The sequence below is a fragment of the Bombus vosnesenskii genome, unplaced genomic scaffold (genome assembly GCF_011952255.1).
Source record: "Bombus vosnesenskii isolate JDL3184/JDL3185 unplaced genomic scaffold, Bvos_JDL3184-5_v1.1 scf7180000013265, whole genome shotgun sequence".
In the NCBI taxonomy this organism is placed as follows: Eukaryota; Metazoa; Arthropoda; class Insecta; order Hymenoptera; family Apidae; genus Bombus; species Bombus vosnesenskii.
The window spans coordinates 9,356,737-9,382,819 of record NW_022882925.1 but is presented as its reverse complement, the minus strand read 5'-3'; the positions used below and the strand labels follow the sequence as shown (position 1 = coordinate 9,382,819).

Below are 26,083 nucleotides of genomic sequence, written 5' to 3'. Positions count from 1 at the left end.
CACATAATTAATTAAACGGTTAAATCTGAAATGCAGAATCTGGGTCGAGAAATAAAATCACTCAATATATGATTAAAATACATCGCAACAACGTTATTGAGAATTAAATGTTAAGAGTGAAAGAAACTCGTGTAAAAATTCAGTTGAAATGCAAAAAAATTTTAAATATGGTATAATTGATGTAACTAACGAACCATATAATAGAATCTGTCTAATACGCGCACTGAATTAACGCGAAAGTAACGCTTATATTAAATTTAATAGATCTCTAATTTCAATATGAAGGAATGGATGTGAAATATAATTAACATTTCTGAAAGACGCGCGATCTGTAAAATATCCTGTAATTTCGTCATGACCCCGAATGTCGAAAATGCTAAAATCGTGTGTTCTCACGTATCGTTTAACGTTATTGTAAATATAAACATCCTGTTTGTCTGTATCTATGAAATGGTCGTAAAAAATTATTCCAAGTTTGTATTGAAAATACATATCCGATCGATATGCAATAAAATAAGAGTTCGAAAGTTCAACGTCAATTTTTTAAAAATTAAACCGTATGTACTTCTTAAAATGTTCTTCGAAGTTGTAAGGTTCAAGTTAACTGTAACTAGTGCACGAGTCTTTTCACGATGATTACTCATGAAATTAATTTTGTGTAACTTATTTGAATGAAAAGCAAGTGAAATTGATAATTACTTGCTCGAAAAACCATCTACATAGATTGCTGTACGGTGGGAAAGTTGCAGAAAAAAACGTGATAAATCCATTTTCCATTTTGTATATGATTTTAAGATTCGATAGTTGTCGATAAATCGCATGTTACCGAAATTGCCTTTCTATTTCATTTTCGAATCAAATATGTATCCTTACTATTCTCCTGAACATTGCAAAAATGTATCAACTATCATAAGTTACTTCAAAACTTTCTAGATTCATTAGCTACTTTTATTAGCTACTTTTAAAAGCCTTATATAATTATACCTAACAATGTTCGAAATTATGTTCGATGGTATCAAAAATGTTTCAGATAAAAGTTAAGTATGCCTGAAGTGTTATTCATTTATAAAAGATGTATATAGCTCTCGAAATTCTATACAACTTTTATTTAAAATATCTTCCGTATCATCTGTAAAATGAAAAATATTCCCAGATTACTAAAACTATTTGATTAGAACATTTGATTGATACTTGATTGATAAGCGTTTATTATTATTATTATTAATATTATTATTAAATTAGTCAATACTTTTGTTGGGTTTAGATGATAATGATAAAATCCGCAATCACTTAGATGCCAAACCAATATTTGATAAGATATGTTTTTCTTTGTTTGAAACATTGTCATTCGTTACGTCAGTCTATTTTTACGCAGTGTTTTCTTGTAATTTTTGTTCCAAGGAGCCCTTTATTCCCTTGGAATCTCTAACGCGAATCCGCAGGGAAAAAAAGTAAGTCGCGAAAATGGTTCATAAATCTGGCGAAGAGCTCGAACAAATGTCATGAAAATCTCGGGTGCCAGCAACTTGAGCCATCGTATGGCGTGATACGTATTGAGCTCTAGACGATGAAAATTCCGACAACATCCAACGAACTTGTATTCTTTCGGCAAGTTTTCGATCCTACAAGTACACTTCACTTACAAGTAAATCAGAATAGGATCAAAGGATCCTAGGATCGACTCGACATATGGATAGGTCGGGCCTGTGCTTGTTTCTACCTCGTCGTATGTTTCCTCGTGACGCTTTTGTGTATCTTTCATGCACGACGTTGGTAAAAAACAAATCTCTCGGGAGTTTCGCTCATTCTGCATGTGATACTTGAAAAAGACGGTACTCTGAAATAATACACGTGTACATTTGCATACTCTGTACACGTAGCGTAAAAATAAATGGAAGAAAAAATGGGAGAAACGAGCAAGAGGGAACATCGGGATAGAAACGAAATCGTAGAAATACGAAGATAATGCATATTGCCGTGATTAAAGATATGATGACCTCCAAACAGGAGAATACCAATTGGACATTGATATCTGCATTCGATTAATAAATCAAATTTGTGAGATACTTGCTTGGTAAATGAACTTATGAGCGATTTTCTAACTTTCAAACGTTCAACTTTTAAATCTCCGAACATGTCGCCATCTGTCTATTCACGCTATACATTTTTTAATATTACTGACGTACAAATTATTAATTCGTAAAATATTTTACAAATATCTTAAAAGTTCCTGCGAGTTAGGTCTTCGTCAGGGCCAGCGCAAGGCAGGTTCAGCGGTTCGCCGGAACCCGGCCCCGCGTTTTGAGAGGCCCCGCGATCTACGAAAATTACCCAATTAAAAACACCGAATTTGATTAACTTTTTATAGAATGATGATTAAGTTTAAAGGAATGTAGCGGCACATGAGTCACAGGACGATTCGAATCGAGAGTGACTCGTGCTTTTGTTTTGCCTTGGAGTATTAACATCGTTACGATGTATAAGATGTAATAATAAACAATCTCCGGACAAAACAATATCGCCGCTACGTGCAACCGTTAACCGGAGTCAAATTCAAACTTTCCGGTACTCCCCCGACCAGTATAAATAGACGATCATGCTCTCCAAAAAGTTAGTATCTAGTATCCTTGCAGCGAGTAGCATTGAGCGAGCGACAATCAAGACGTATTATATTAACTCTGTATTGTTGTACTTAGAGTGATTTTTAAATATACCTGACTATCACAAATATTCGCTCTGTAGAGGTTTGTGTAGAGGGCGATTGGTCGGTAAGGTTTAATGGACGAATTGCTCGTTGTTGAAACCGTCGAATATATTTAAATTGATAAATTAGTATACAGATAATGCTCGCAAAGACGCTCGTACTAACCGATTCGCTGAGGCAGTGTATAAGTCGTAAAATAGGATCGCTATTGACTCGTTAATTAGATCGCTAATAATTCGTTGATAACTGGTTGATAACTGATCGACAACTGACTGTAACTCCTTTCCTTGCGATCGCGTCCGTTTATAAATAAACGGTCCGTTTATTATAAATAAATACTGGTTGGGGGAGAACCGGAAAATTCGAATTCGTCTACGTTTGACGGTTGCATGTAGCGGCGACATTGTTTTGCTCGGAGTTTATTTTTTCTCACATTACGGTCTTGATACTCCGAGGCAAAACAACATGATTTGAATTATTCTCTAAATCATGTGCCGCTACAACTCGTTTTGCCATTTGAATCAACACGTTTGATATTCTCCACAGGAATGACAAAAATCATCAAAATTCAGTGTAACTCCATAAAGTCCTTATATCTTGGAAACTACTTTAGATAAAAAAATCCAGGCGCTTTCAGAGAAATTTACTTTTTAGAGAAATTAAACTACATCAATAGTTTTTTGCAAAAGTCATACATGATTACAGATTTTGTACTTTCATTGAATTTCTTGCCTCTTGAAAGCGGATTATGGATGCGAAAAAATATTACTTGGATTTGTTTAAAAAACTGCTTATAAAAAATATATAATATGTAACAGCATTTATAAATAAATAATTCTTCGTAGTAAAATTTAAGTGTAGGATTTGAATGTGTCTTCAGGCCCCGCAAAATTTTTGAACCGGCCCCGCAAAAGGTCACGCCGGCCTTGGTCTTCGTTTATCATCACGTAATTTACACGTATTGTAACGTAGAGATGTAGAAAGCTTAGAGAAACGCTGGTGCTTCCAAACTTCTTGTTGATAGTATATGTATGTACATACATATATCTAACGATTTTTTTCATCTTTAGCTAAATTTTCATCCGAGAAAGGACCAAAATGTCCCTAGAATTATTCGACGAGCACGACATTCAAGTTCGTCAACTTTCCTTGTTAAAATAACTTCGCAAATTGCGATACCGCTACCATTATAAATAATGTATTATAATATTGCCATTACAGAATGGAGTTGGAAATCTTTGGTAAGATTCATTAAAGATTCATTTTGGACACGGCGTTTAATCGGAGTAGAACACCGCGATAATACATACATTTGCATGCAGTGCGTGTACAGAGGAAGAAGAAAAAAGCTTAAAGAAAAAGATTCGGATTGGGAAAACAGAGAAACCACAAACGGAAACATACGGAATCTTCGTGAGTGAAACAGATATTTTGCGGAAAGATAAAACGACAATGAGGGAATGCAAAAAAGACATGTTGATATTCCGCCACTAACGACGCGATATTTACGAGAGCTTTTTGCCGTGCAATTAACCAATTTATGATCAAGTTTTTCCTTTTAGTTTCCTTTATAGTTAGTGATTATTATTAGTGATTATTAGTGAATTAAGATAATTGAAATTTCGTGCATGCATAAGAGTGTTCTTTTCTCGACAATTCTGCAAACATCTTATTTTCATTAATTTAAAGTTACTTATAATGTAACAAAAATGAAATGATCAACATTAATTTCATCAATAAACATATTATACGTTTTTGTGCATTTAATGAAACATTGATGACACATTAAAATCACGGTTTTCAGACAAGGCAATTCAATTAGACTTGTCGATTAATTAATGTGAGAAGCGTCGTGTATTCGTGCACTTGTGGAGAATGAACAGAGAATTCCTAGGCATCTTATGCAAGTAAATTATTCTTTCAAAGGGAAATTGCTGTAGATCTTTTCTAAATTTGCACAAAGTTTCGATCTTATTAAAGCTTTTACTTAAATTAGTTTAATTCGAGAAGGGAACATTTCCTATTATTGGAAGATAAAAAAATCTTACGATTTTACTTCATGTTAGCTCTCTGTTTAATAGTAAAGTTTTAGAAAACTTAAATTATAAAACGTTTTTGAAGGAAATTCTTGTAATATCCTTGTGGACTTTAAAATTTCGACAGCAAGATATAAATTAATCCAAATAACATTTTTGTTTAATCGATTCGTAATTAGCCATGTGTAATTCTAGAAATCATGATTATTTAACGGGAGACTACTGAGATCTCATTCTTTTGTGAAGAATTGAATATTCTTAGATGTTATCGCGTTAGTTCGTTTTGAAAGACCGAACTGGATAAAGAGGCATTAAGGGTACGAATTCTCAACACAGAGACTGCCGGATTCGAATATTATTCACACTCAATTTAACTTATTGAGAGCCACGAGATGCTGCTTGATGGCTCAAGCTACAATAGCGTAACAATTAATCGCTGAATGGAGTATCTCAGACCTCCGTAATTTCCTGTCATTTATCAAAACCATCCCCTTAGCGTTTCTGCAAAACACATGCACTACTACTGACATCTATCATTGATAATTACGGTAAGAATTGATCCCAGAGTTCATTTAACGAATTGTCTCTAAATGACTTATCTTGAATGTTAATCATTTAATAGCAAGTAGACTTTCATTTGTTTATCATCGCAAATATTGCTAACAAAAGAATGAAGAAAAAGACAATGACTAAGAACATTATAATTTTATTTAATTGTACATATTTGTATTAATATTTATAAAGAATGTTACATAACTAATAATACATAGAAATTAAATACATAGTATGATGTCATGTCTATAACAAATATTATTCTTATACAGTTTGTCATAGGAGATATTATACATAGAAACGATGCAATATATTGATTTCAAAAGTTCAGAAAGGCGATTCGTTTAAATTTTGTATGGTACTTTGAAGCATTTAAATCTTAAATTCTCTAATTCTACCGCTAAGGCAAGTTCTTGGGTATTCTTCCGAATGGTCTCTGAGCAGAACAAAATTCAATGAGTATCATTGGGACGAGGTAATTAAGCTTGAAATATAAAATTTTACCTTTGAAAGATTATACGTTCAAAACATACTATTAAGATACTCCGTTCGACATTTTTCACGAAATTAACGGCAGTAGCATGATATGCAACTGTGGATAAACTATTCGAATAAACTGAATCATTTCTACGTACAAATCAAGCCTTTTCTTCTTGCCTTTCTTCCAATCACGAAAACAATATGTACTCACATATCGCTGCTCTCTTTGATAGTGACACATCTCAAAAAACTTCAAATTTACTTTTATTCAATGGGAAGCCTATACTATGTTCCTATTTTTATCATGTTAAACCGTATATTTATATTTTTAACTACCAGTTTTGCGTCAGATGGCAAAATCATTACGTATACCGTTATCAACCAGGCCTTAGTCCTGCAACAACACTGGCCCATCTTCATCTGTTTTATAACGCTATAAATGGAAGGTTGTACTACTTTCGCGAATAGTGGCATATCTCGTATTAAGTAAGCCTTATAATATTGTTGAAATGGGTTACAAAGATTTCTTTGTAAATTTTAAAACGCCCTCTTTTAAAGTTTACAATTTTTTAATTGTGCCACCATCAAAGCAAAACAGCGATATATACTTACGTAATTCTCTTACTGGTTTTTGTTTCACGCATAGAGATATCCTTAACCATCTTTATCCTAAGCCAAAAGACCGAAACATCAATAAGCGAAAAGATTAAAGACACATTAAAAAATATCGACATGAAGTTTGTATTGACATTAAACGCTTTTGAATGTAATATACATATACGTACCTCATTCATACCCATATGGTTATATGTACTAATTGTCGAATGCACCGTGTATCTAATAGCAGTGAAGATCTATTACATATAGAGACCTGCATCTTCCAAACTTATAATATCCCGAAGCTAAGATCTTATATTTCAAATCTACTGTCTCATCCAATGATATCAGCTAAATTTCGTTTCGTTCGGTCACGGATGCTTTTCGGTGGTATAGCCAACATGTTTGTTACGAACTACAATTTATGTTAAACGCGTAAAAAAGTATTGATATCAAGAAAATTAATACGATACATTTAGTGAATTATGATGGAAGTTATTAGAAAATATACAAACATATCTACTAATAGGCACTATTTACTAATTTAGTATGAAACTAACCACTAATTTTCGTTGATTTAACTTGAGTAAATTGCTTATGCGCAGTGACCATTATAAGATAAGAAAAGATAAGGGTCATAAACATAAAACGCGGCTTAAGAGAAATAAATTACAATTAAAATGATACTATTGACTGCTTTGCGTTATAAATAACCATATAGAATATCTAGTTTGATATTACTATTTTTAAACATCATTTTCATGTTCTCTGAGCAATTTCTTCCACCTTCATTTCCATAAAAGTAAATTGAAAACGTTAAATGTTATATTGTATAATGAGTTTAAGTTTTTTGCCTTTTGCATCAATTACAGCTAAATACAAAATTCAAGTTTAATCGAAGAATAATATAGCAGTTTCTTCAAAATTACACGTACTTAAACTTAAAGATTTATTAAGAAGCGGACTCCTTATTAAGAAGCTATAGTACATCACAATGATACAAAAATTCACGTGTTTTGTACTAAGCTTAACCAACTTCGGCCTTCACCACCAACCGATGTTGGAAATCGAATTTGTACTAATCGTACAGCATTTTTCTCTTCTTCCGCTTCTTTGTACTCTGAGGTAGTTGGTACAACTATTGTTTCCCCATCTTCCGTTTCATTATAGTTATATACCTCTTCTACTTGCTCCGAATCTTCAGTTTTACATTCCATCACTTCATTTTCAGCGAAGTTCATCTGAAAAATATCATCTGTTTTGATCTGCACGATATACTACGTTGTAGCATATAATTTGGTACATACTTCTCCATCAACGAGATGATTTACTTCCTCGTCCGCAACATTTTCCTCTGCTGGAATATTTAATACATCTTCTTCATTATACATTTGATCCTCATTTTGCTGCTGTATGATAACATGATCTTTTAACTCTGTCACATATAGTTCAGTTTCATCTAACTAGAAAATAATTAAAATATAAAGGGTATTAGTTACACCTTACAACATAAATAAATATATGAAAAATAAGAAAAGCATAAAGAAAAATGAAAAACAAACTTATTTAATTACCTGGTCATTTTCCGCTTCATCTACTAAAAGTTCCACGTTGCCATTAGAAATTGTTATGACTTGATCATCTTCCGTAGTGAGACGCGGTTGATTCACCACAATGGTATCATTTAAGTGTCCCTAAAAAATATTCGTGTCGTATTAGTACTGTCGCAGAATTTACAGAATCTCGTTGTTGTAATATGATATCAGCTCACCTGAGTCTGCATATGAGCATACAAGGAAGGTTTTCTCATAAAACCCATACCACATACTAGACATTCATACGGCTTTTTATCACTGTGTATAAACCGATGCGCATTTCTATTATCTCGACTATTAAATGCTTTACCACAAACCTGAAATGTTACAATACAATTCCAAAATTAAAAAAAACATCGTCGATATTAGATAAATAATCATTTTCAGTACAAGTACCTCGCAGAGATAAGGTTTCTCTCCAGTATGTATACGCATATGTTTTTTGAAATGTTCGGGATATACAAATGTTGCTGTACATATATCGCATTTGTACGGTCTTTCACCGGTATGAGCTGCTTTTATATGATAGTCTAATAATCTCCGCCGTTTAAATCCTTTTCCACAATCGTCACATTTGTACCGTTTATCATTATAATGCGTTGCACGCTTGTGCGATTGTAAATTTGATCGTTGACTAAAACGTTACGAAAATATTTTTTCATTATTTTTACATTTGCTAATTAATAGACATACCTAAATGTAGCTCCACAAAATTCACACTGATATGGTTTCTCTCCAGTATGTGTCCTTTCATGGTCCCTTATTTCAGCTTTACGGGCAAATGCTTTACCACATACTCTACATATGTATGGCTTGTAACCAGTATGTACTATATTGTGTACTTCTAAATTATGTGGCGAACCAAAGGCTTTTCCTGTAATTATTTCCATGAATACCAATATATTTTTGGATATATAGGATATATAGGATATATAGGAAACTGAAAAAGGGAAAAATAATGAATCATACCGCACTGGTGGCAAACGTACTCCTTTACACCATTATGAGTTCTTTCATGTTGATTAAGATTTTGTTGGCTCAAAAATGTTTTGTTACATTGTGAACACTGATAAGGACGAGGTCGTATTTCATGTGTTTTTACGTGTGCTTTATAAGTATATTTTGAAGCAAAATCTTTACCACAATTTTCACATACATATGGGCGTACACCTGTATGTGTATTAATATGTTCCTCCAATAAATTTCTAGAACTACAAAAGTAACAAATTGCAATACACACTAGTTTACACTACGTGAATACGTAATTTAACACTAGAACTACCGATAGTTAACACGAAGCTATTTCTACCAAAACCAGTCAAAATGGCTGGTCTTTAAAAAATACGTAATAATAGAATATTTTTATATTTATTGATTTATTACTTTCTTACAGAAGAAATTCCATGTTATGTAATACATTTTTGGTATTATTAATCCCTCTGGGACTATGATCTCTAAACGAGGGTTGATACATTTATAAAATTGTAGAACTGGTCATTTTAACTGGTGTGGTATTTCTAGCGTTAGAAATCGTAGTTTATAACTACCTGTATCGTTTACCACAAGTTTCACACGGCCAAGATTTCACTTGTGGATAATGTATTCTTTTATGAATCCTAAACAACCGCAAATTACTAAATATTCTATTACATATTTCACACTGAAAATCTCCTTCCTCTTTAGCAACATGATCATCAAGATGAATAGATAGTTGATTTCTCTTTTTAAAGTCATCCCCGCATATGTCGCAAATATATAAACGAGTTTCGTGCACACTCCTTACATGAGCGATAATAGACTTTGCATCTCCTACAGCTTTATCGTCTTCATTTGTACATAACAAACAGCTATATATAGAGCCATCTCTAGTAACAATCTGGAAAATAAATGAATAATCGCAGATTATCATTTCACAGTAATATAAACTACTGTTGAACATATTATTTGCCATTTCTTACTCGCTCTTGGGGAGGTTCAATTTTTGGTGTAATTTTTGCCCGTTTTATCCTCTTTCTTTCTTCAGTACCGCTTGTTTCTGGTATGGCCTCAACTTTCAGAATAATTTCCTCTGGTTCACAAGAAGGTTCCTCTTCTTCTTCCTCTATTCTTTCTTCTTCCCCTTCTATCTCTTGAATTTCTGATTCATCCTTACATAAATTTTGAAATATTACATATATATATGTGTATATATATGTATATATATAACTGGAACAATCCATAATATTAAAATGATAAAGGATAAAAAAGAATTTCATTAGGAAAAATTTAATGATTTCCAATGTTGTATCGCATGGTACATGTGTCTTCTCCGAAAGTGAAGGTATTTCAAAGATTTTAAGCTTATATCTACTTTCATAAATGGAACTATATATTTTTTTATACACCATTCAATGCATTTTTTAATTCTCTACAAAGGAGAAGGTATTTGGTTTGAGAAATGATTAATTTAGAAAATATTTTAACTGGATGAAAAACAAGAAAAACATAAACCAAAAGCTACTGTGTTGTTCTTCTCTAGTAACAAAAAGTTTTACAATATTAAGGTTAAAATATCTTTTAAACCAATCATTTTTCGACCCAAGTACCTTAATACATTTTTGTAGAGAATTAAAAAGTACATCGCATGGTGTATAAGAAAAGCATAGTTCCATTAAAAAAAAAATAGAAATGACCCTAAAATCTCTGAAACGCCACCACTTATATAAAAGGCACAGGTACCATATGATGCACAATTAAAAACCATTTAATCTCTCTTAATAAAATCTTTTTCATCTTCTACCATTTTAATGGTATTGTTTATTCCAGTTGCATGGATATCCTGTACATATATATATTATAATATTTATAGTATATGTATATGTATAACTAGTTTTTACTTTATTCATTACCTTTTGTATATATCTAATTTCTCCATCTGTATCCTGACTTTCTGTATTTTCTATGTAATCATGATCATTATATTCTTCTTCATTTTGCATATCAGATATCTTTTTAATAGTTTTCTTGTAGTTATTAAATAATTCTAATTTTACCTCTGTCAGTCGATTTTCAAGTTCATCAATCTATAAATGCCAGTTATTTTTTTAATTACCCTTATATAATTTTATATGAATCAATAATTGATATCTCATTTACCTCATTAAATAATTTATAACATTTTTTACATATGACAAGAGAATGTACATTCTCTTCATTCAAATCTGTTTCTAAGACAGTACAAATGGCATCTACAAGTGATTTTTCTGACGATGTTACAGAGTTTTCATTAAAGATTCGTATACTATTCCTAGTAGATACACCAACTTTACTGTTACATATCAAACAATGAGTACTATCTTTTTCTGAATCAGCTGTCATCTTTTTGGCAACTACAAAAACAATACAGATATTAAAACATTGGTTTAAAGTCTCAATAAAATCATACAATAAATTGCATGTTAGTACTAATGCTGTCACTTAGTGTATATATAATCATTCCTTCCATTTTAATTGGATACATTAGTAGTTTTTAATATAGTGTTTAAAATATAGTATATAAAAAAGTAAAAAATGTTTAACATAATACATAAAATTATACCGTTATTCTAATTAAAAAGAGCAGTTGCGATAGTTTGCATGTCGCGGAATAATTTTTAGCTTTCATGATCGAACAATGTGAGCAGGGGCAAAATATCCGTTAAAATAAAATTTTCTCGATGGTCTCTTCTTATGTAATAGCACGCACGGTGTATACCGAATATTGAGAATAAGAATGCAACCATCGATATCGTTGTATCCTCGAACAATAACGTATCTGACAATTCATTCTGCAAGCGAAGGAACAAGAAATAATGTGTCGAAGCACGATACAATGAGATTGCTTCCGTTATAGCATGGAACGAAGCATTCTCTTCTTCGCTCGTATCGATAAGTAACCGCTAAAATCCAATAACCCTAACAATAACGTGCGAGGGACAGTAAACAAAATATTTGCCTGCGTTCCTCGTCAAAATGAAGCCTTATAATAAACGTAAAAAGTTGCCAGCACTGACTTGAAATTTTCGTGTCTCTGTTCGAACGATTGGCAGCGAGCGAAACGGTAGATGGGTGTTGATGCCAACGCCATTTAGGTCCTCATGACAGATAGAGCGGTTGGTTCCGATGAAGGTATTACGAAAAATACACGCCAAAACGGTTGCTACTTTTTAAAACGTAAACGACAATTTGATGTCGTCTTCGCGTTAGGTGGAGGTACGCGATTGCGTATGCACGCGTTGAATGCCCTCTATCGGATCCTTTCTACGCGTAATCCAGCCATATTTTACAAAATTTCCAATCTTACAAAATTCATAAAATTTGAAAAAATACACTAACAATATTTTAAAATATAGATATTGTGAGGTAAACGTCTATTTAGCAAAAATTTTTCATTACTTTATAAAGGAAAAGCTTATTCGCTTGACTATTTATTTTGTATAATACTACTTTTTATTGAATTTAAGTGATCTAATTGGAAGATTTTCAATTGATATAACAAAATATTTTTGTTATTCTCCTTTCTATTAAGTTGTACAGATTAGTAACTATATTCGTGAAACGTATTTAGTATAATATTTCTGCATGTAAATGAAGAAGGATCATTTTCTTCTCTTGGCGCTTTATCAAAACATTCCATGAACCAATCACAGTATTTTCTTCATAACTCGTTTTTTACTCTGTAGATTGACGTTCAAAATAAGATATACTTTATGAGATATCTTGACCACTGATAGTTTTTAAGTAGTAGTGTACCATTCTATGTTAAACATATCCATAAATGGAAACCGGTAATCAGTTTGTGAATGCGACATACATCAATGTATAAAAGTTGTTCTTTGACGAGAAAGCGATCGATGAAAAACTGTCAACAACGTGCGGGTGGTTGAAAGCACTTATTTTTACGAATGATTCCTTCAGTACCTAACCTTATAATGTCATATTAATCTGAAATCTTTCACTTGCTAATTTCACATTCATGATTGTGACACTTCATTTAAATTGTTCTAATAAACCGTTCGAGCAGTCTTTTATGAGATGAACAAAAATGAGTCGTCAAGTAGATATGGACCCCTCGTCGGTGCAATCGATGAAGGGACAAGTAGTGCTAGATTTTTGGTATTAAAAATTTGATTATCATATAATTAAATTATTCTAGTGTAATATCTCTAATGTAATAAAAATTTATAATATTTGTGATAAACAAAGTAATATATCGTTTGGGTCGTAATATACATTACATTTATTGAATCTACTTTTACTAATATATTGAGGAATGGCATGGTGATTAATTGATCCTTCCAAAAAATATAAATAACGCATCATTCGATGTACATTCTTTATATTTTTATTAATGATTTACTAATGTGTGTACTATTATTTTAGGTTTTTGCTGCGGATACTGCCGAAGTATTAACATATCATCAGGTTTCGATATCACAATCATGTCCAAAAGAAGGATGGGTTGAACAAGATCCTATAGAAATATTACAAGCAGTCAGAGAATGTCTTAATCAGACTATATTTAATTTGAGGCAACTTACCATTGATCCTAGTGATATAGTTGCAGTTGGTATAACAAACCAAAGAGAAACTACAGTTGTATGGGACTCTATTACTGGAGAACCATTATACAATGCTATTGGTAATCATTGATCCAAAATTTTTTACATACATTGTTTTCAATCATATATATCAATATCAACAAATCAATAATTAAATATTAAGAAAAATAAAATTTAAATTTACTATCTTATAGTATGGATGGATATGAGAACAACTTCGATCGTGGATGACATATTGAGAAAGATACGTAATCAAAATAAAAATTATTTGAAACCACTTTGTGGCTTACCGATTAGTCCATATTTCAGTGCTTTAAAATTAAAATGGTTACTAGAAAATGTGCCTCGTGTTCGTGAGGCTCTAGATCAAAAACGTTGTCTCTTTGGTACAATTGATTCTTGGTTAATTTGGGTCGGTTCAATAATAATTGTTTATTGTGAAACGCATTTTTATATGAAAAATAAAAGCATTTTATTTTTTTGTAGAACTTAACTGGAGGGACAAGTTTTGGTGTCCACGCCACTGATGTTACAAACGCTTCGAGGACAATGCTAATGAATATTACAACTTTAAAATGGGATCCAACATTGTTATCATTTTTTAATATACCTCCAGAAATTTTACCTGAAATCCGTAGTTCGTCAGAAATATATGGATATATACAAGATAATATTTTATCTGGAGTACCAATATCAGGAGTTAATATTTCTTATAATTAATATGTTTATCAATAAAATAGTAATTATAGATAAATATTTATATGTAAATATTTATACACACACAGTGTTTAGGTGATCAGCAGTCAGCGTTGGTAGGTCAAATGTGTTTACAAAAAGGACACGCAAAAAGCACTTATGGCACAGGTTGTTTTCTCTTATACAACACTGGAACTGCTGTAAGATTAACTTTAATATTTTTCAAAATATTTTCCTTCATACCTTGTATATTGATAAATTATTTTGAAGATTGTAGATTCGTCTCATGGATTATTGACAACAGTCGCCTATCAGTTAGGACCACAAGCAACACCGGTATATGCTCTTGAAGGGTCAGTAGCCATAGCTGGTGCTGTTATTCAATGGCTAAAAGATAACCTTGGTATACTGTCTGATATAAAAGAGTCTGAATCCCTTGTTGAACAAATTCCTACTGATAATCGCGTTACATTTGTGCCTGCATTTGCTGGATTATATGCTCCATATTGGAGGAAAGATGCAAGAAGGTAAATAACATGATAATTAAACATTATAATTATTCGTTAATATCAAATTAGAAATCTTAATTAATTTTGTTATCACATATCCCTTGCAAAGTATTTAATATTTCAGTGTTATATGTGGAATTACTGAAGACACTAATAGTACACATATTATAAAGGCAGCTTTGCAAGCCGTTTGTTTTCAGACAAGAGACATTTTAGAAGCTATGAAAGAGGACACTGGTTTAATTTTATCTAAATTGTTGGTAGATGGTGCTATGACTACCAATAATTTGTTAATGCAAATGCAAGCAGACATTTGTGGAATTCCAGTTGGTAAGTGGATTCATTTTTCATAAAGACTTTACCTTTTCTGATTAAAACAAATAAGAATAAAATATACGAGAAAAAGAAATACCTGATTAATTAAAAAATTTTACAAGAAAGTGAGGCCTTTAATGTGTGAAACTACTGCACTTGGAGTTGCAATTGCTGCAGGAAATGCAGATGGTATACGTAAATGGGATGTGAAAATAGACGCCGCTGTACCAAGCGACACCTTTCTACCTTCGATAACTGAGAATGGTAAGTTCAATATCTTTTCGAATTTTTATCTCATTCAATTCGTTAAAGATATGAATCATGTTTTATTTAGAACGAGATATATTATATTCTCAATGGAAAATGGCAATCGATCGTAGTTTAGGATGGGAACCAGTAACTGATACCAACGGTATGTTTTCATCTTGGTCTCAAAATTTGATTTTGTTAATTTACTTGAAACGTTACGTTATTTTACAGACGATACAAAGAATATCCACAAAGCAACTGCTCCTGGTATTTTTGTGATAAGTACGATACTTTTGCTTATGATTGCCAAGTATCATTCTATGTTATGACTGAATGAGTACAGTACTATGTACTGTATTTGTCTCAGATTATGCATTTAGGCAGGTCCTGTTTGCTAATAAATATTTGGACTATTATTTGATATTAACTATACTGGTCATATTAAACCTTGTAAGTATGAAGAATGAACTAAAGAACAAATACAAATAAAAGTGCCATAATATTGTGATAATTTTAATATTAAACGAAATACGGAAAATCAAGAAAATGTCCTTTGGAGTTTGGAGATAAGAGATTTGGAATTTATTTCAAACAGCGGTATCGATTGCTGCTTTCATCTGAAATGCTGAAATTAGATGACCGAACGTCGGTAACTGACGCTTCAATATCAGTCGCATGCCTTTTTGTTCCTTTGTTCTTTTCACTTGCTATTTTCTTTATATTCGGTACTATAGGAATATCCTTCGAAATTATATAAAATATATTACTAACCATTAGCGCAACATATAAAACAAAGAATTTGAAATATTACTGTTAAAATGTCGCTAGTAGAGGTCTGGGCGGTAACAAGAGACGTAGCAAGCCAAACATCATTTCTTATGTGATCAATATGCAATCGTATTCGTTGCGATACAAGTATTCGTGAGATAAGTGAACGACAAGCTTGAGACACGTTTGGTTCTTTAGGAAATATAACTTTATTTTGTACTTGCTATATCGCGAAAGAAAGAAAATGAAATAACATGGTAGAATTCTTACTTAAGCGAATAAAATTTTAAGTTGAACTAGATTCTATTACTTTCTCTTTAATGTACCTGGGTACCTTTAGAAGTTGGCTGTAATTTGTATCATCAAATGGTAGTCGACCATAAACCATTGCATAGAGTACTACTCCCATGGACCATACATCAGACAATTGAGGTAAATATGGAACACCCTTTAATATTTCTGGTGAAGCATAAGCATAGCTACCGCAGAAAGTTTCACTTAACGGAGCTATACCGTTCTTCGATTTCATTTGTCCACGTGCGAATCCAAAATCGGATAATTTGATATTGAAGTTCTGATCCATTAAAAGATTTTCGCATTTGATGTCTCTTAAATAAAATTATGTAGTTAAATGTGATATGCGACATTTAATATTTTTTCTTTTCGTTAAATTTTTACCTATGTACAACACCACGTCCATGACAATAATCGATAGCTTCTAATAATTGCCGAAACCATCGACGGCTACGGAATTCATCGATAAATGTATCACGCCTTATCATATCCAATAAACTACCGCATCGAGCATATTCCATAATTATATAAACGCTAAATATTAAGTATTTATATGGATTATATATATGATCAGTGAAAAATATGAGACACAATTATGTTTTTAAAGGATATAATGATAAAATAAAAAAAACGATAACTAACCGGTGAGTTGTTTCGATTGCTTGAAGAAAACGAATTAGATTTGGATGTTTTAAACCTTTAACAACTTCTATCTCACGAGGCAAAAATTTTTTTAAATAATCGCCGGGTGCTTGAAACTTTGAAACAATTTTTACTGCTACTTGGCAATCATGCCGATTAGATTTGGCAATCTTTCATTACAATTTTTTTTTATCAATAATTGACTAGTTATTAAATATTGACTTTTTTAATATCAATAAATGGTTTACATAACATACTTTTACAGTGGCATACGAACCGGTACCTATTGTTTTACCAAGAATGTATCCGTGCGATTCAAGGATAGTTAATTTCTTTTCTAATTTTTCGTCATTTTTACCTTCCACGGTTTTTAATAAGGATTTCGGGGAGTTATCTGTTATTGGTGCAGTTGCCATGTTATGCGTAAACAATTACTGTACTATATTATAAATTCAAATAATCACTATGAACACATTATTATGCTATTTTCTTTGTGTTTTTACGTCGGTTTCAATACACGCAACGATGTCATTTTACTTGTTAAGTTACATGTTTTAGTGAATCTTTTAAGGAAAATTGGTATTCCATAATTTGTCAATTTGAACGCTATTGAAATTTGGCATGATGCTCGTCATATATATATACAGTTTAGCAAACATTTGAAATACGATTGTTATTGATATCACGATGATTTTATGAAAAATATCATAAAATAATATTTTTTGTAGTTCATGGGTTTACGAGTTTCATCATAAGCAATTTTTAGAAGATTACTACATATAGTTTATAAAATAGTTTTATCTTATTATCAATAGTTTAATTTTTTTCAAAATAAAAAAAACAAAATTAGGGATATTTATATCTTACATAAATTATTTAAGGACGATGTTTTCTAAATGATAGAAATAAAAACTGGTAAAAACATACATCTAGAATCTAGATAATGTGTACTTAGTGATTGTTGACTATTATGTGTAACGTGAGTCGTGAATCATCGTGATTTGTATCCATTACATGGTGGTAAATACAGTGGTACGGTATTTGATCAAGGTTACTATTGAAAGAAAACATTTAACAATTTAATTATGGCAGATGTGTTGGATATTGATAATGCAGAAGAGTTTGAAGTCGATGATGAAGGCGATCGTAAGTTTAATATTTTATCATGAGTTATACATAAGCGTGTGACATTTGTTATAACCTCTTTACTTCGTGATTTCGTTTAGTATGATTTAAGTATATCTTTATAGTAATAAATAAGAATTTTTGATAATATTCCTGCATTCATTTATTAGAGGGTATTGCACGTTTAAAAGAAAAGGCAAAAAGGAGAAAAGGTAGAGGACATGGTGCAGAATTGGTGTCCACTCGTGATGATGTTGGTCATTATGAATCAATGAACATTGTTGAGGAAGACGATGATGAACCAGGTCCACAAAGATGTAAGAAAGCATTCTAAATACTTTATATTTAACAGAGTATTTGTATAATTTGTTAATAAAAAGCTATTATAATAAAAAATAATAAAAGTGAAATTATTAAACATTTAATTTTGAGATATTTATAGAGAATTTATTATAGCTGTAGAAGGATGGATTTTATTTATAAATTCAGTACACGAAGAAGCACAGGAGGATGACATTCAAGATAAATTTTCAGAATTTGGGCAAATAAAAAATTTACATTTAAATTTGGATAGAAGAACAGGCTTCTTGAAAGGATATGCTTTGGTAGAATATGAAACATTTAAAGAAGCTCAAGCAGCAAAAGATGCTTTAAATGGGACAGAAATCTTGGGTCAACCTATTTCAGTTGATTGGTGTTTTGTAAAGGGACCAAAGAAGTAAATATTTATTAAAAACTTTAGTATAAAAGTATTTATTAAATTTAAATTTGACTAATAAATTAATTTTTTTATTACAGAATTAAGAAGAGAAGTCATAGAAGACGATGAAAAAGAAGATTATCAAGAAAGATTTTTATTTCTCTTATGTATGACTACTTTGAATAAAGATCGTTTTGTACTTGACAGATATTGTAAAGACAAAATATTATAAATATAGTTTGCAGAAAATTTCATAAATTGTAGAAGTTCTATCCATTTATAATTAACATATTGAAAAGGATTCAACTTAGATTTATAAAAATAGGAGCTTATACAATTTAAACATATATATATTTATTTAATATAAATTTGCCAGTAACTAAACTTTTAGTATTGTACATAAAATTTATGGATTACAATAGCAGATAATTAAAATGACAAATGTAATTTTGTTTTTCCATTTTCAACAAGCATTTTTAAATTTATAAATCGAAAGTTAAGTATATAGGGTGACTCAGCTAAATCTACTTTGTTTATTGTTGTAGGAAAAAACTTGTCAGGACAAAGTTGTAGTATTTCAAGGATGTCAGACTATAACATTGTCCTCAGTTTTTTCATAGAACAATAAATATCTAAGTTATTTGGGTAATCCCATTTAGCTGGGCTTTCCTATACATATAAAAACATCCACAGGAATTTTAACATGCTCGTATTGAGTCGTTTATTTAACAAACGAGGTTATTTTGTTATTGATATTTAATTTTGTTTACAGTTTCTATAGTCATTTATTATAGAATGTAACTTAATAAATAAAGCACATTAGGCATAATAGTTGAGATTGGCTTTCTTCTTTGCTTGAACTTCATTAATAGCTTCCATTAAATCTTCGTGTGTAACTGCTGTTGCATTGCGTCTTAGTGCTATCATACCCTATAAAAAATGAAGAAAAATTGATCAATGTCTGAATTATATTATTACTATCAAATATTATAATATATGTACCGCTTCAACGCAAACGGCTTTACATTGAGCGCCATTAAAATCATCGGTAGATCTTGATAATTCTTCAAAATTGACGTCCGGAGACATATTCATTTTTCGCGAATGAATTTGCATTATACGAGCCCTAGCTTCTTCATTTGGATGCGGAAATTCTATTTTTCTATCCAAACGACCGGATCTCAGTAAAGCTGGATCTAAGATATCTACCCTATTTGTAGCTGCTATCACTTTAATATCTGCAGTAGAACTAAATCCATCTAATTGGTTTAATAATTCCAACATAGTACGTTGCACTTCTCTGTCACCAGCTTTTTCAGAATCAAAACGTTTTGTTCCAATTGCATCCAATTCATCTATGAAAATAATTGCTGGTGCCTTCTCTTTTGCAAGCGAAAATGCATCTCTTACTAATTTTGCACCATCTCCGATAAACATTTGAACTAATTGGGGTCCAGCTAATTTCAAAAAAGTAGATTTTGTTTGTGCAGCACAAGCTCTAGCTAATAAAGTTTTGCCAGTTCCTGGTGGTCCATACAATAATACACCTTTGGGAGGTTGGATACCAAGATTTTCAAATTTCTCTTTGTGTGTCATAGGTAAAACAACAGCTTCTATCAATTCTTGAATTTGTTTGTCCAAGCCACCAATATCTGAATATTGTTCCGTAGGTCTTTCATCCACTTCCATAGCCTTCACTCTTGCATCATATTCAGCAGGTAATGTTTCAAGGACAAGATAGCTATCCTTATTGACACCAACTAAATCACCAGGTTTCAAAGCTTCCGCATCAACCAATCCAATTACAGGTAGAAAATATGTTTGACGAGTAGAAGTTTTAATAACTGCACATTTGCCTTTCCTTTGTGCATCTAAATCAACAACCGCACCATCTTCTTCTCCCATATTTTGGGGATCTACATCTAGCAACTCTATAACATTAGATACTAAATATGGTAAAGTTTTATTTACTTTAATTTTTTCTGTATTCTCTTTAATTTTGTCATTTTGTGCCTGAAGTTCATGAGAAATACGCATTACTTCGCTTTTCATAATTTTGATCTCATTGTCTAATAAACGTGTACGGGATACAATTTCATCTGTAGACATTCTCCAAACATCTTCACCCAAAGCTTCCTAGAAGAACAGTTACAAAAATATTCATTTTTTATTTACCATATATAATTAACTTGATTTTAGATAATGTAAATTGCAAGTACTTTTAGAAATAAATTTATAATAGCTTTTTAATATTTATTGGCTGAAATTTTTGAATATAAATAAAAAATGATTGTATTTTTTGCAATATTTTCTTGTTTCACAAATATTTTACTAATTGTAATAAATCTAATTTATATCAAATCTTATATGTTAAATACTATACGAATCATATCATATAAAAAATATAGGATTCTGGAAGATAATTTAGATATGCTTGTCATTCCACCTTAACCTATATGAAGTAAATTTGCGATCTATACCTCTCCATCCTCCCAGAGAGATTTGTCCTCGAGGGTAGCCATTTATTTAAATAAATTTATTATTTTTAAAACGACAAAAGTTCAAAATCTTTTATAAATTGATGCGATGCGCAAAGTTTACTGAATTATGAAATTCACTAACCACTTGCACTAAGTTCATAAGTATCTACAATCTACATATATGTAAATATAAGCAAAAAATCAGCTAAAAAATGTGCACTAAGAATAGGGCCCTCTAGCAGGTAGCAGCTGAACTATATGCACATTTTCTGGCACTCTTGGTGGGAGAAACATACATATGCACAACGAGAAGGGAAATGTACATTCGTATCGGCGACTAGTGAAAAAACATAAATTGTTTAAAAGTTTAAATAAATATTACAGATAAATTGTTCTTTTTATTGTAATGATTACGGAAATGCCACTTTGAGATCATCTTGAAAATGATTATATAATACGATAAAAATGAGATTATTTATTGTAAAATAATTACATAAGATGTATTTAGAAAGAATTTCAACAAATCCGAATAGTTTAACAGCATTTTACAATATTGTTATTTATTTTATGATTATTTCCTAATATAAAATGACTATTTTGACCGATAAGTCTTTTGCTCTCGAATTTTCTTAAAAAATGGCTCCGTTTTCAAAAATTTCAAAATGTTTCAAATATCTCTTATATAATTTTACTCTCTTAATACTTTTAAGTATTTACCAATTTTCTTGAACGTTTCTTAAATAACTTGTTCCTTAAACTTGCGAGAATTAGAAAGAATTTGAGGTTTATGGCTGTTGGAAGAATTTAAAATAATTAACGTTTTGTTAACTTATAAACCAAGTATATTTTAGTTATTCAATTCAATTTACAGGTTTACAATAATTGTACAATTGTACAATAAGTTCATAATTTTCTGTATAATAATTTGTGTAATTGTGTCAATTTAAATTAATTTGATTCCGTTACTTGACTAATGGAGCTAAAACAACTTCTCTCATGTGAAAATAACATAATTACAAAACTTATAAGTGCTCGTGATACGGCGCAGTGTTTTGCCGCTCATTTTTGAATTACCAATTCACTATTAATCATAAAATAGTAAGCACATGCTTTTCGGTCAACTCTATATGGAGTACGAAGTACGAATGCACATTTCCCCTGTCGCCATACATTCGCACGTTTCCCCACCATTAATCGTTAGAGGCAGTAATTCGTGAAGCCTATTTTTGTCTGAATTTTTCCCATGCTCGTTGACGATCTTCCTATTCATCTCTGATACCTTGAGATTCTTTCTATGTTGATGACGTTTCTATGTTTTCTTAATCTATGCTTCAATAAAAGTAGAAAAATTCTTTTTTAAGAATATTTTTACTGTTTTTCGAAGGAACATGAAGGACGACAAATACTTATATAAAATAAAGTATGTATTACTTTATACTCTTGTATAGTAATATAGGAAGAAATATAGGTAAGAAGAATTTAATACTTTTCTATATGGAGTAACGAGATGCATCGACCAACGAATGAAGAAATGTAATTCTATTAAAAAAAAACATTGTCCTCCATGTATTCACCTGCAAAGAAACTAATAACATCAAATTATGCCCTTTTCGGCGTCATTCAACTCTCGTTTGAAAGCTTCTTTCATACAGCAAATAATTTTGTAATAATTTGAAATTATGAAGTTAGGTGTTTTATTCTATTTAAGTCAAACCACCATACGTGCTAGGGAATAATTCTCTGTTTATTTATTAATATCACGTTATTTACTTTTATCTGACTGCGAAATGCAGATATATTGTCCATAATGTTAATGGAAAGCCAATGGAATTTTATCAATATTTTTCAAGAGAATGGTTCAAGTACCAGCCATGATTCTGTGACAAGTTTGGTTTTCGTGATAAGTAGAATACGATGCAAACGAAGAAAAATTTGATCTTGAATTTCAAGAAATTTTTTTCAACAGATTCTCACCGACCCGAAGGTGTAGAAGTGGCCTATGCCAGTGACGATAAAATATATTATTTTCTACTGTACGTTTTTCTAAAAATGTATTGTAATTTACTTATTTGTGAAACCTAGATATTTCTATTTAGAAGATAACAAGATGAGGCGTAGAATATCATTCTTTTATTTTTTATTCCATCTAGAAATTTTGGGAATTATCGATAGATCTGACATATACAATGCTTTTTCGTATCCCGCATTTTGTGAGTCATCTGATCCTCTTACCATTATTTTATCTCGAACTCATAATTATTATCTTTATGTTTTTTTGTATATTAATCAATTTTTTTTAAGTAGAATTAAATTATGACACGGATATTAAATTTCTAAGCACGGGTATCCATCATAATTTTTGCGTATATATTTCTCACTAATTCAAAGCTTGATTAAGGAAGCTTTCAATTTTTTGGTTACAATTATTTATTTTCAGTTGTCCTCTGCGGCTTCAATACATGAAATACTTGATATACAATAATCCAATATACAATGATTCAATAATGTTCATTAAATACGAAGTACGAAACCTATCTACGCTAAATTCATCTACGATCGATATCGTATCTTTTGCCGTATATCGTCGATATAAATGAAACGTTCGATAATAAATTATCGCAGGTAGGTAAGCGTTTTTTTCTTTTAATTCTCAATATTCTTTCTCATTCTCTCTCTCTCTCTCTCTTTCTTTCTCTCTTTCTTTCTCTCATTCTCAACTATTACGCAATTTCACACATAGCAGCTTAAAGCGTAAAACCGAACCTACCATGGATAAAACGAACTTCCTTCTATTAAAAAAATCTACAATAGAAATCTCATATCTCAAATCTTGCGGCTGTTTCTCCGACCGCTCGCGTTCTTATTACAAATTAATCTTTCAACAAGGAAACATTAAGCATCGTTGGGAAGACCGTATGAACTACGAAGGCGCGTGTTCAGACGAAATTATACGAAATATTCTATAATTCGCAAGTTTTCGTCGTCTTTGAACGATCTATTTCGCTAAGAAGTCACGGCAAAGAACGAAACGAATGCGACGCCGTTTGAAACATTTACCCCACATCGTGCTAGGGCCATTTTATTTCTTTCTTTGTATTTTTTCTTTTTTGGTTTTTTGTTTTGGTGACAATCACAGCCCCACGTTGAACAGTCGAATGAGGAGAAGAGAAAGAAATTAGTGGCAGAATCGATAATACCTTTTTTTTAATGGCATTCGATTTCTCACCCCTGCTAATTTAATAATCGAACCGAACCGTATAATTCAGTGATCGAACGATCACATTATTATAGGTTCTTAAATTCCTGATGCGATGAATCGTTAGAACTGGGAAAATTAACTGTTAAATGAGCTCGATCCATTATTTCTTTAATCTATTTTAGAATCAAGTTGGAATATTCTATTCGCACTAAATAGACGATACAGATTCTTACTATTCGACTCTCACCGCAGACTATACAGAGACGAACTGGAAGAACGGTAGATAATATCGATTGAAAGAAGTAATTGAAATAATATTATATTTATATCATATCTTCGTTGTTGTTAGTGACAGAAATATTATTCTTTTCACTTTCTTCAAATAAAATATAGAGAATAAACTGTATGAAAATATGAATATTTAGTCATTCGGTTAAATCTTCCTAATAAATTGAACGCTGGAAGTTTTACTATATATCGGTAAAAGAAGAAAAGACTGTTAATTAATTGTAAGTAAACTAAACATCAGCTGTTTCGTGTAGGCAACAAATGAATCAATTTGACAACTTCCCCTTGTCTCTGTTTCCTCTAATTATTTCTTCGTCCACTCCTGAATCAAAATGATCAGAGATTCACTCGCGACACATAGGATTACGACACCCCGCTTAAAGATATGCACAGGTATAGATATCAAAAAGAAAGATTCTTCATGAAAATGTTGTCGAAACATAAGTTTATCCTTTTTCTTTCTGAAATGGGTGATCAGATTCGTCACGAGTTGGGGTGAAAACAACGGCGTGCTCTTTTCGATTCTTCGTTACCCTTTCAACATATGCGATTTGCGCGAATGCTTGACGTTAGATTGTCATATAAACGTTCAAATGCATGTGGTTTTCTTCTTGTATTTGAACACGATCGAGTAGAAAAATGGCACAAAAAAAAATGGAAACTTAAAAAGTTAAAATAGCGAATGTAGTAAATTATTTCTATATAACAAAAGAAAAAGAAGTAGATTAAGAATCAAATCTGTTGAGATACATCAAGTAAAGACAGATTTAGCTACCGAACGAACTCTATTCAATAATCTATCGATGTTTTTTTGTAGATATATTAATTACTATAAGCTCATAATATACACGTATAGTATATATATTTGAAGAGAGCTCTCGAGTAATTTTATGAAATACGTTATACAAAAAGTTACAATTAAAAAGAGAGGATCGAATAGTACGTCTTATTTACTTCTTTTTCTTTACATTAATTAATGTCCGCGTTACTGATATATTATCTTTTTATGGTTACAATGTACGGTCAAAAATTTAGTAGTATCTGGTATGTAGTTTTTTATGTGGGAAGTTGCAAGTGAGCGAGAAGCAAATTTCAGAAATTAAAAAGTTAGCGTTGTTGGCGCAACATCACCGATTCTCTTTCTTTTCACCTCCCTCCCTTTTTTTTAAAAGACTATGAACTATATTTCAACATTTTTTCTGAATTCTTATTAATACATTAACATATTGACAATTATGATGGAACGATAGCTATAGTTATACCTGGTTTATATGT

At 31.3% G+C, this 26,083-nt stretch overlaps 5 protein-coding genes and 1 long non-coding RNA gene across 9 annotated transcripts; 2 read left to right on the top strand and 4 right to left on the bottom strand.

The window, feature by feature from the left end:
• Nucleotides 1-7,294: 7,294 nt before the first annotated feature.
• Nucleotides 7,295-12,246, bottom strand: LOC117243107 (zinc finger protein 484-like). Of its 2 annotated transcripts, none has more exons than XM_033510315.1 (12): nucleotides 11,996-12,246; nucleotides 11,100-11,332; nucleotides 10,853-11,026; nucleotides 9,923-10,111; nucleotides 9,512-9,840; nucleotides 8,934-9,175; nucleotides 8,658-8,838; nucleotides 8,361-8,598; nucleotides 8,141-8,281; nucleotides 7,944-8,063; nucleotides 7,677-7,832; nucleotides 7,295-7,610 (listed from the first exon to the last, which is right to left on the bottom strand). In XM_033510315.1, the coding sequence occupies exons 2-12, from the start codon at nucleotides 11,319-11,321 to the stop codon at nucleotides 7,377-7,379; spliced, it is 2,226 nt and encodes a 741-aa protein (XP_033366206.1). In that variant the 5' UTR covers nucleotides 11,322-11,332; nucleotides 11,996-12,246; the 3' UTR covers nucleotides 7,295-7,376. The 2 variants fall into 2 exon arrangements, with proteins under 2 accessions (XP_033366206.1, XP_033366207.1); XM_033510316.1 differs by lacking the exon at nucleotides 11,996-12,246 and adding an exon at nucleotides 11,542-11,973.
• Nucleotides 12,247-12,687: 441 nt separating this feature from the next.
• Nucleotides 12,688-15,740, top strand: LOC117243108 (glycerol kinase-like). 2 transcript variants are annotated; one of them, XM_033510317.1, is made up of 10 exons: nucleotides 12,688-13,097; nucleotides 13,365-13,623; nucleotides 13,738-13,955; nucleotides 14,030-14,242; nucleotides 14,329-14,439; nucleotides 14,510-14,766; nucleotides 14,873-15,078; nucleotides 15,190-15,327; nucleotides 15,398-15,475; nucleotides 15,544-15,740. In XM_033510317.1, the coding sequence occupies exons 1-10, from the start codon at nucleotides 13,017-13,019 to the stop codon at nucleotides 15,639-15,641; spliced, it is 1,659 nt and encodes a 552-aa protein (XP_033366208.1). In that variant the 5' UTR covers nucleotides 12,688-13,016; the 3' UTR covers nucleotides 15,642-15,740. The 2 variants fall into 2 exon arrangements, 1 of the variants encoding a protein (XP_033366208.1); XR_004495395.1 differs by lacking the exon at nucleotides 15,544-15,740 and having other exon boundaries at nucleotides 15,186-15,327; nucleotides 15,398-15,422.
• LOC117243115 lies at nucleotides 13,304-13,673 on the bottom strand. The gene is made up of 2 exons (XR_004495398.1): nucleotides 13,523-13,673; nucleotides 13,304-13,455 (listed from the first exon to the last, which is right to left on the bottom strand). It is a non-coding gene; the product is annotated as an uncharacterized LOC117243115 (long non-coding RNA).
• A 64-nt stretch (nucleotides 15,741-15,804) lies between the features above and the next one.
• On the bottom strand, nucleotides 15,805-17,726 carry LOC117243111 (testis-specific serine/threonine-protein kinase 2-like). Of its 2 annotated transcripts, none has more exons than XM_033510322.1 (5): nucleotides 17,375-17,726; nucleotides 16,759-16,908; nucleotides 16,415-16,688; nucleotides 16,124-16,303; nucleotides 15,805-16,053 (listed from the first exon to the last, which is right to left on the bottom strand). In XM_033510322.1, exons 2-5 carry the CDS (start codon nucleotides 16,893-16,895, stop codon nucleotides 15,895-15,897), a joined length of 750 nt encoding a protein of 249 aa, XP_033366213.1. In that variant the 5' UTR covers nucleotides 16,896-16,908; nucleotides 17,375-17,726; the 3' UTR covers nucleotides 15,805-15,894. The 2 variants fall into 2 exon arrangements, with proteins under 2 accessions (XP_033366213.1, XP_033366212.1); XM_033510321.1 differs by having other exon boundaries at nucleotides 17,017-17,723.
• Nucleotides 17,727-17,985: 259 nt separating this feature from the next.
• LOC117243112 (RNA-binding protein 8A) lies at nucleotides 17,986-19,051 on the top strand. The gene is made up of 4 exons (XM_033510323.1): nucleotides 17,986-18,162; nucleotides 18,312-18,458; nucleotides 18,598-18,859; nucleotides 18,940-19,051. The coding sequence occupies exons 1-4, from the start codon at nucleotides 18,102-18,104 to the stop codon at nucleotides 18,968-18,970; spliced, it is 501 nt and encodes a 166-aa protein (XP_033366214.1). The 5' UTR covers nucleotides 17,986-18,101; the 3' UTR covers nucleotides 18,971-19,051.
• Nucleotides 19,052-19,533: 482 nt separating this feature from the next.
• On the bottom strand, nucleotides 19,534-21,565 carry LOC117243110 (26S proteasome regulatory subunit 6A-B). Its single transcript, XM_033510320.1, has 3 exons — nucleotides 21,322-21,565; nucleotides 19,844-20,977; nucleotides 19,534-19,771 (listed from the first exon to the last, which is right to left on the bottom strand). Exons 1-3 carry the CDS (start codon nucleotides 21,361-21,363, stop codon nucleotides 19,661-19,663), a joined length of 1,287 nt encoding a protein of 428 aa, XP_033366211.1. The 5' UTR covers nucleotides 21,364-21,565; the 3' UTR covers nucleotides 19,534-19,660.
• Nucleotides 21,566-26,083: the final 4,518 nt, after the last annotated feature.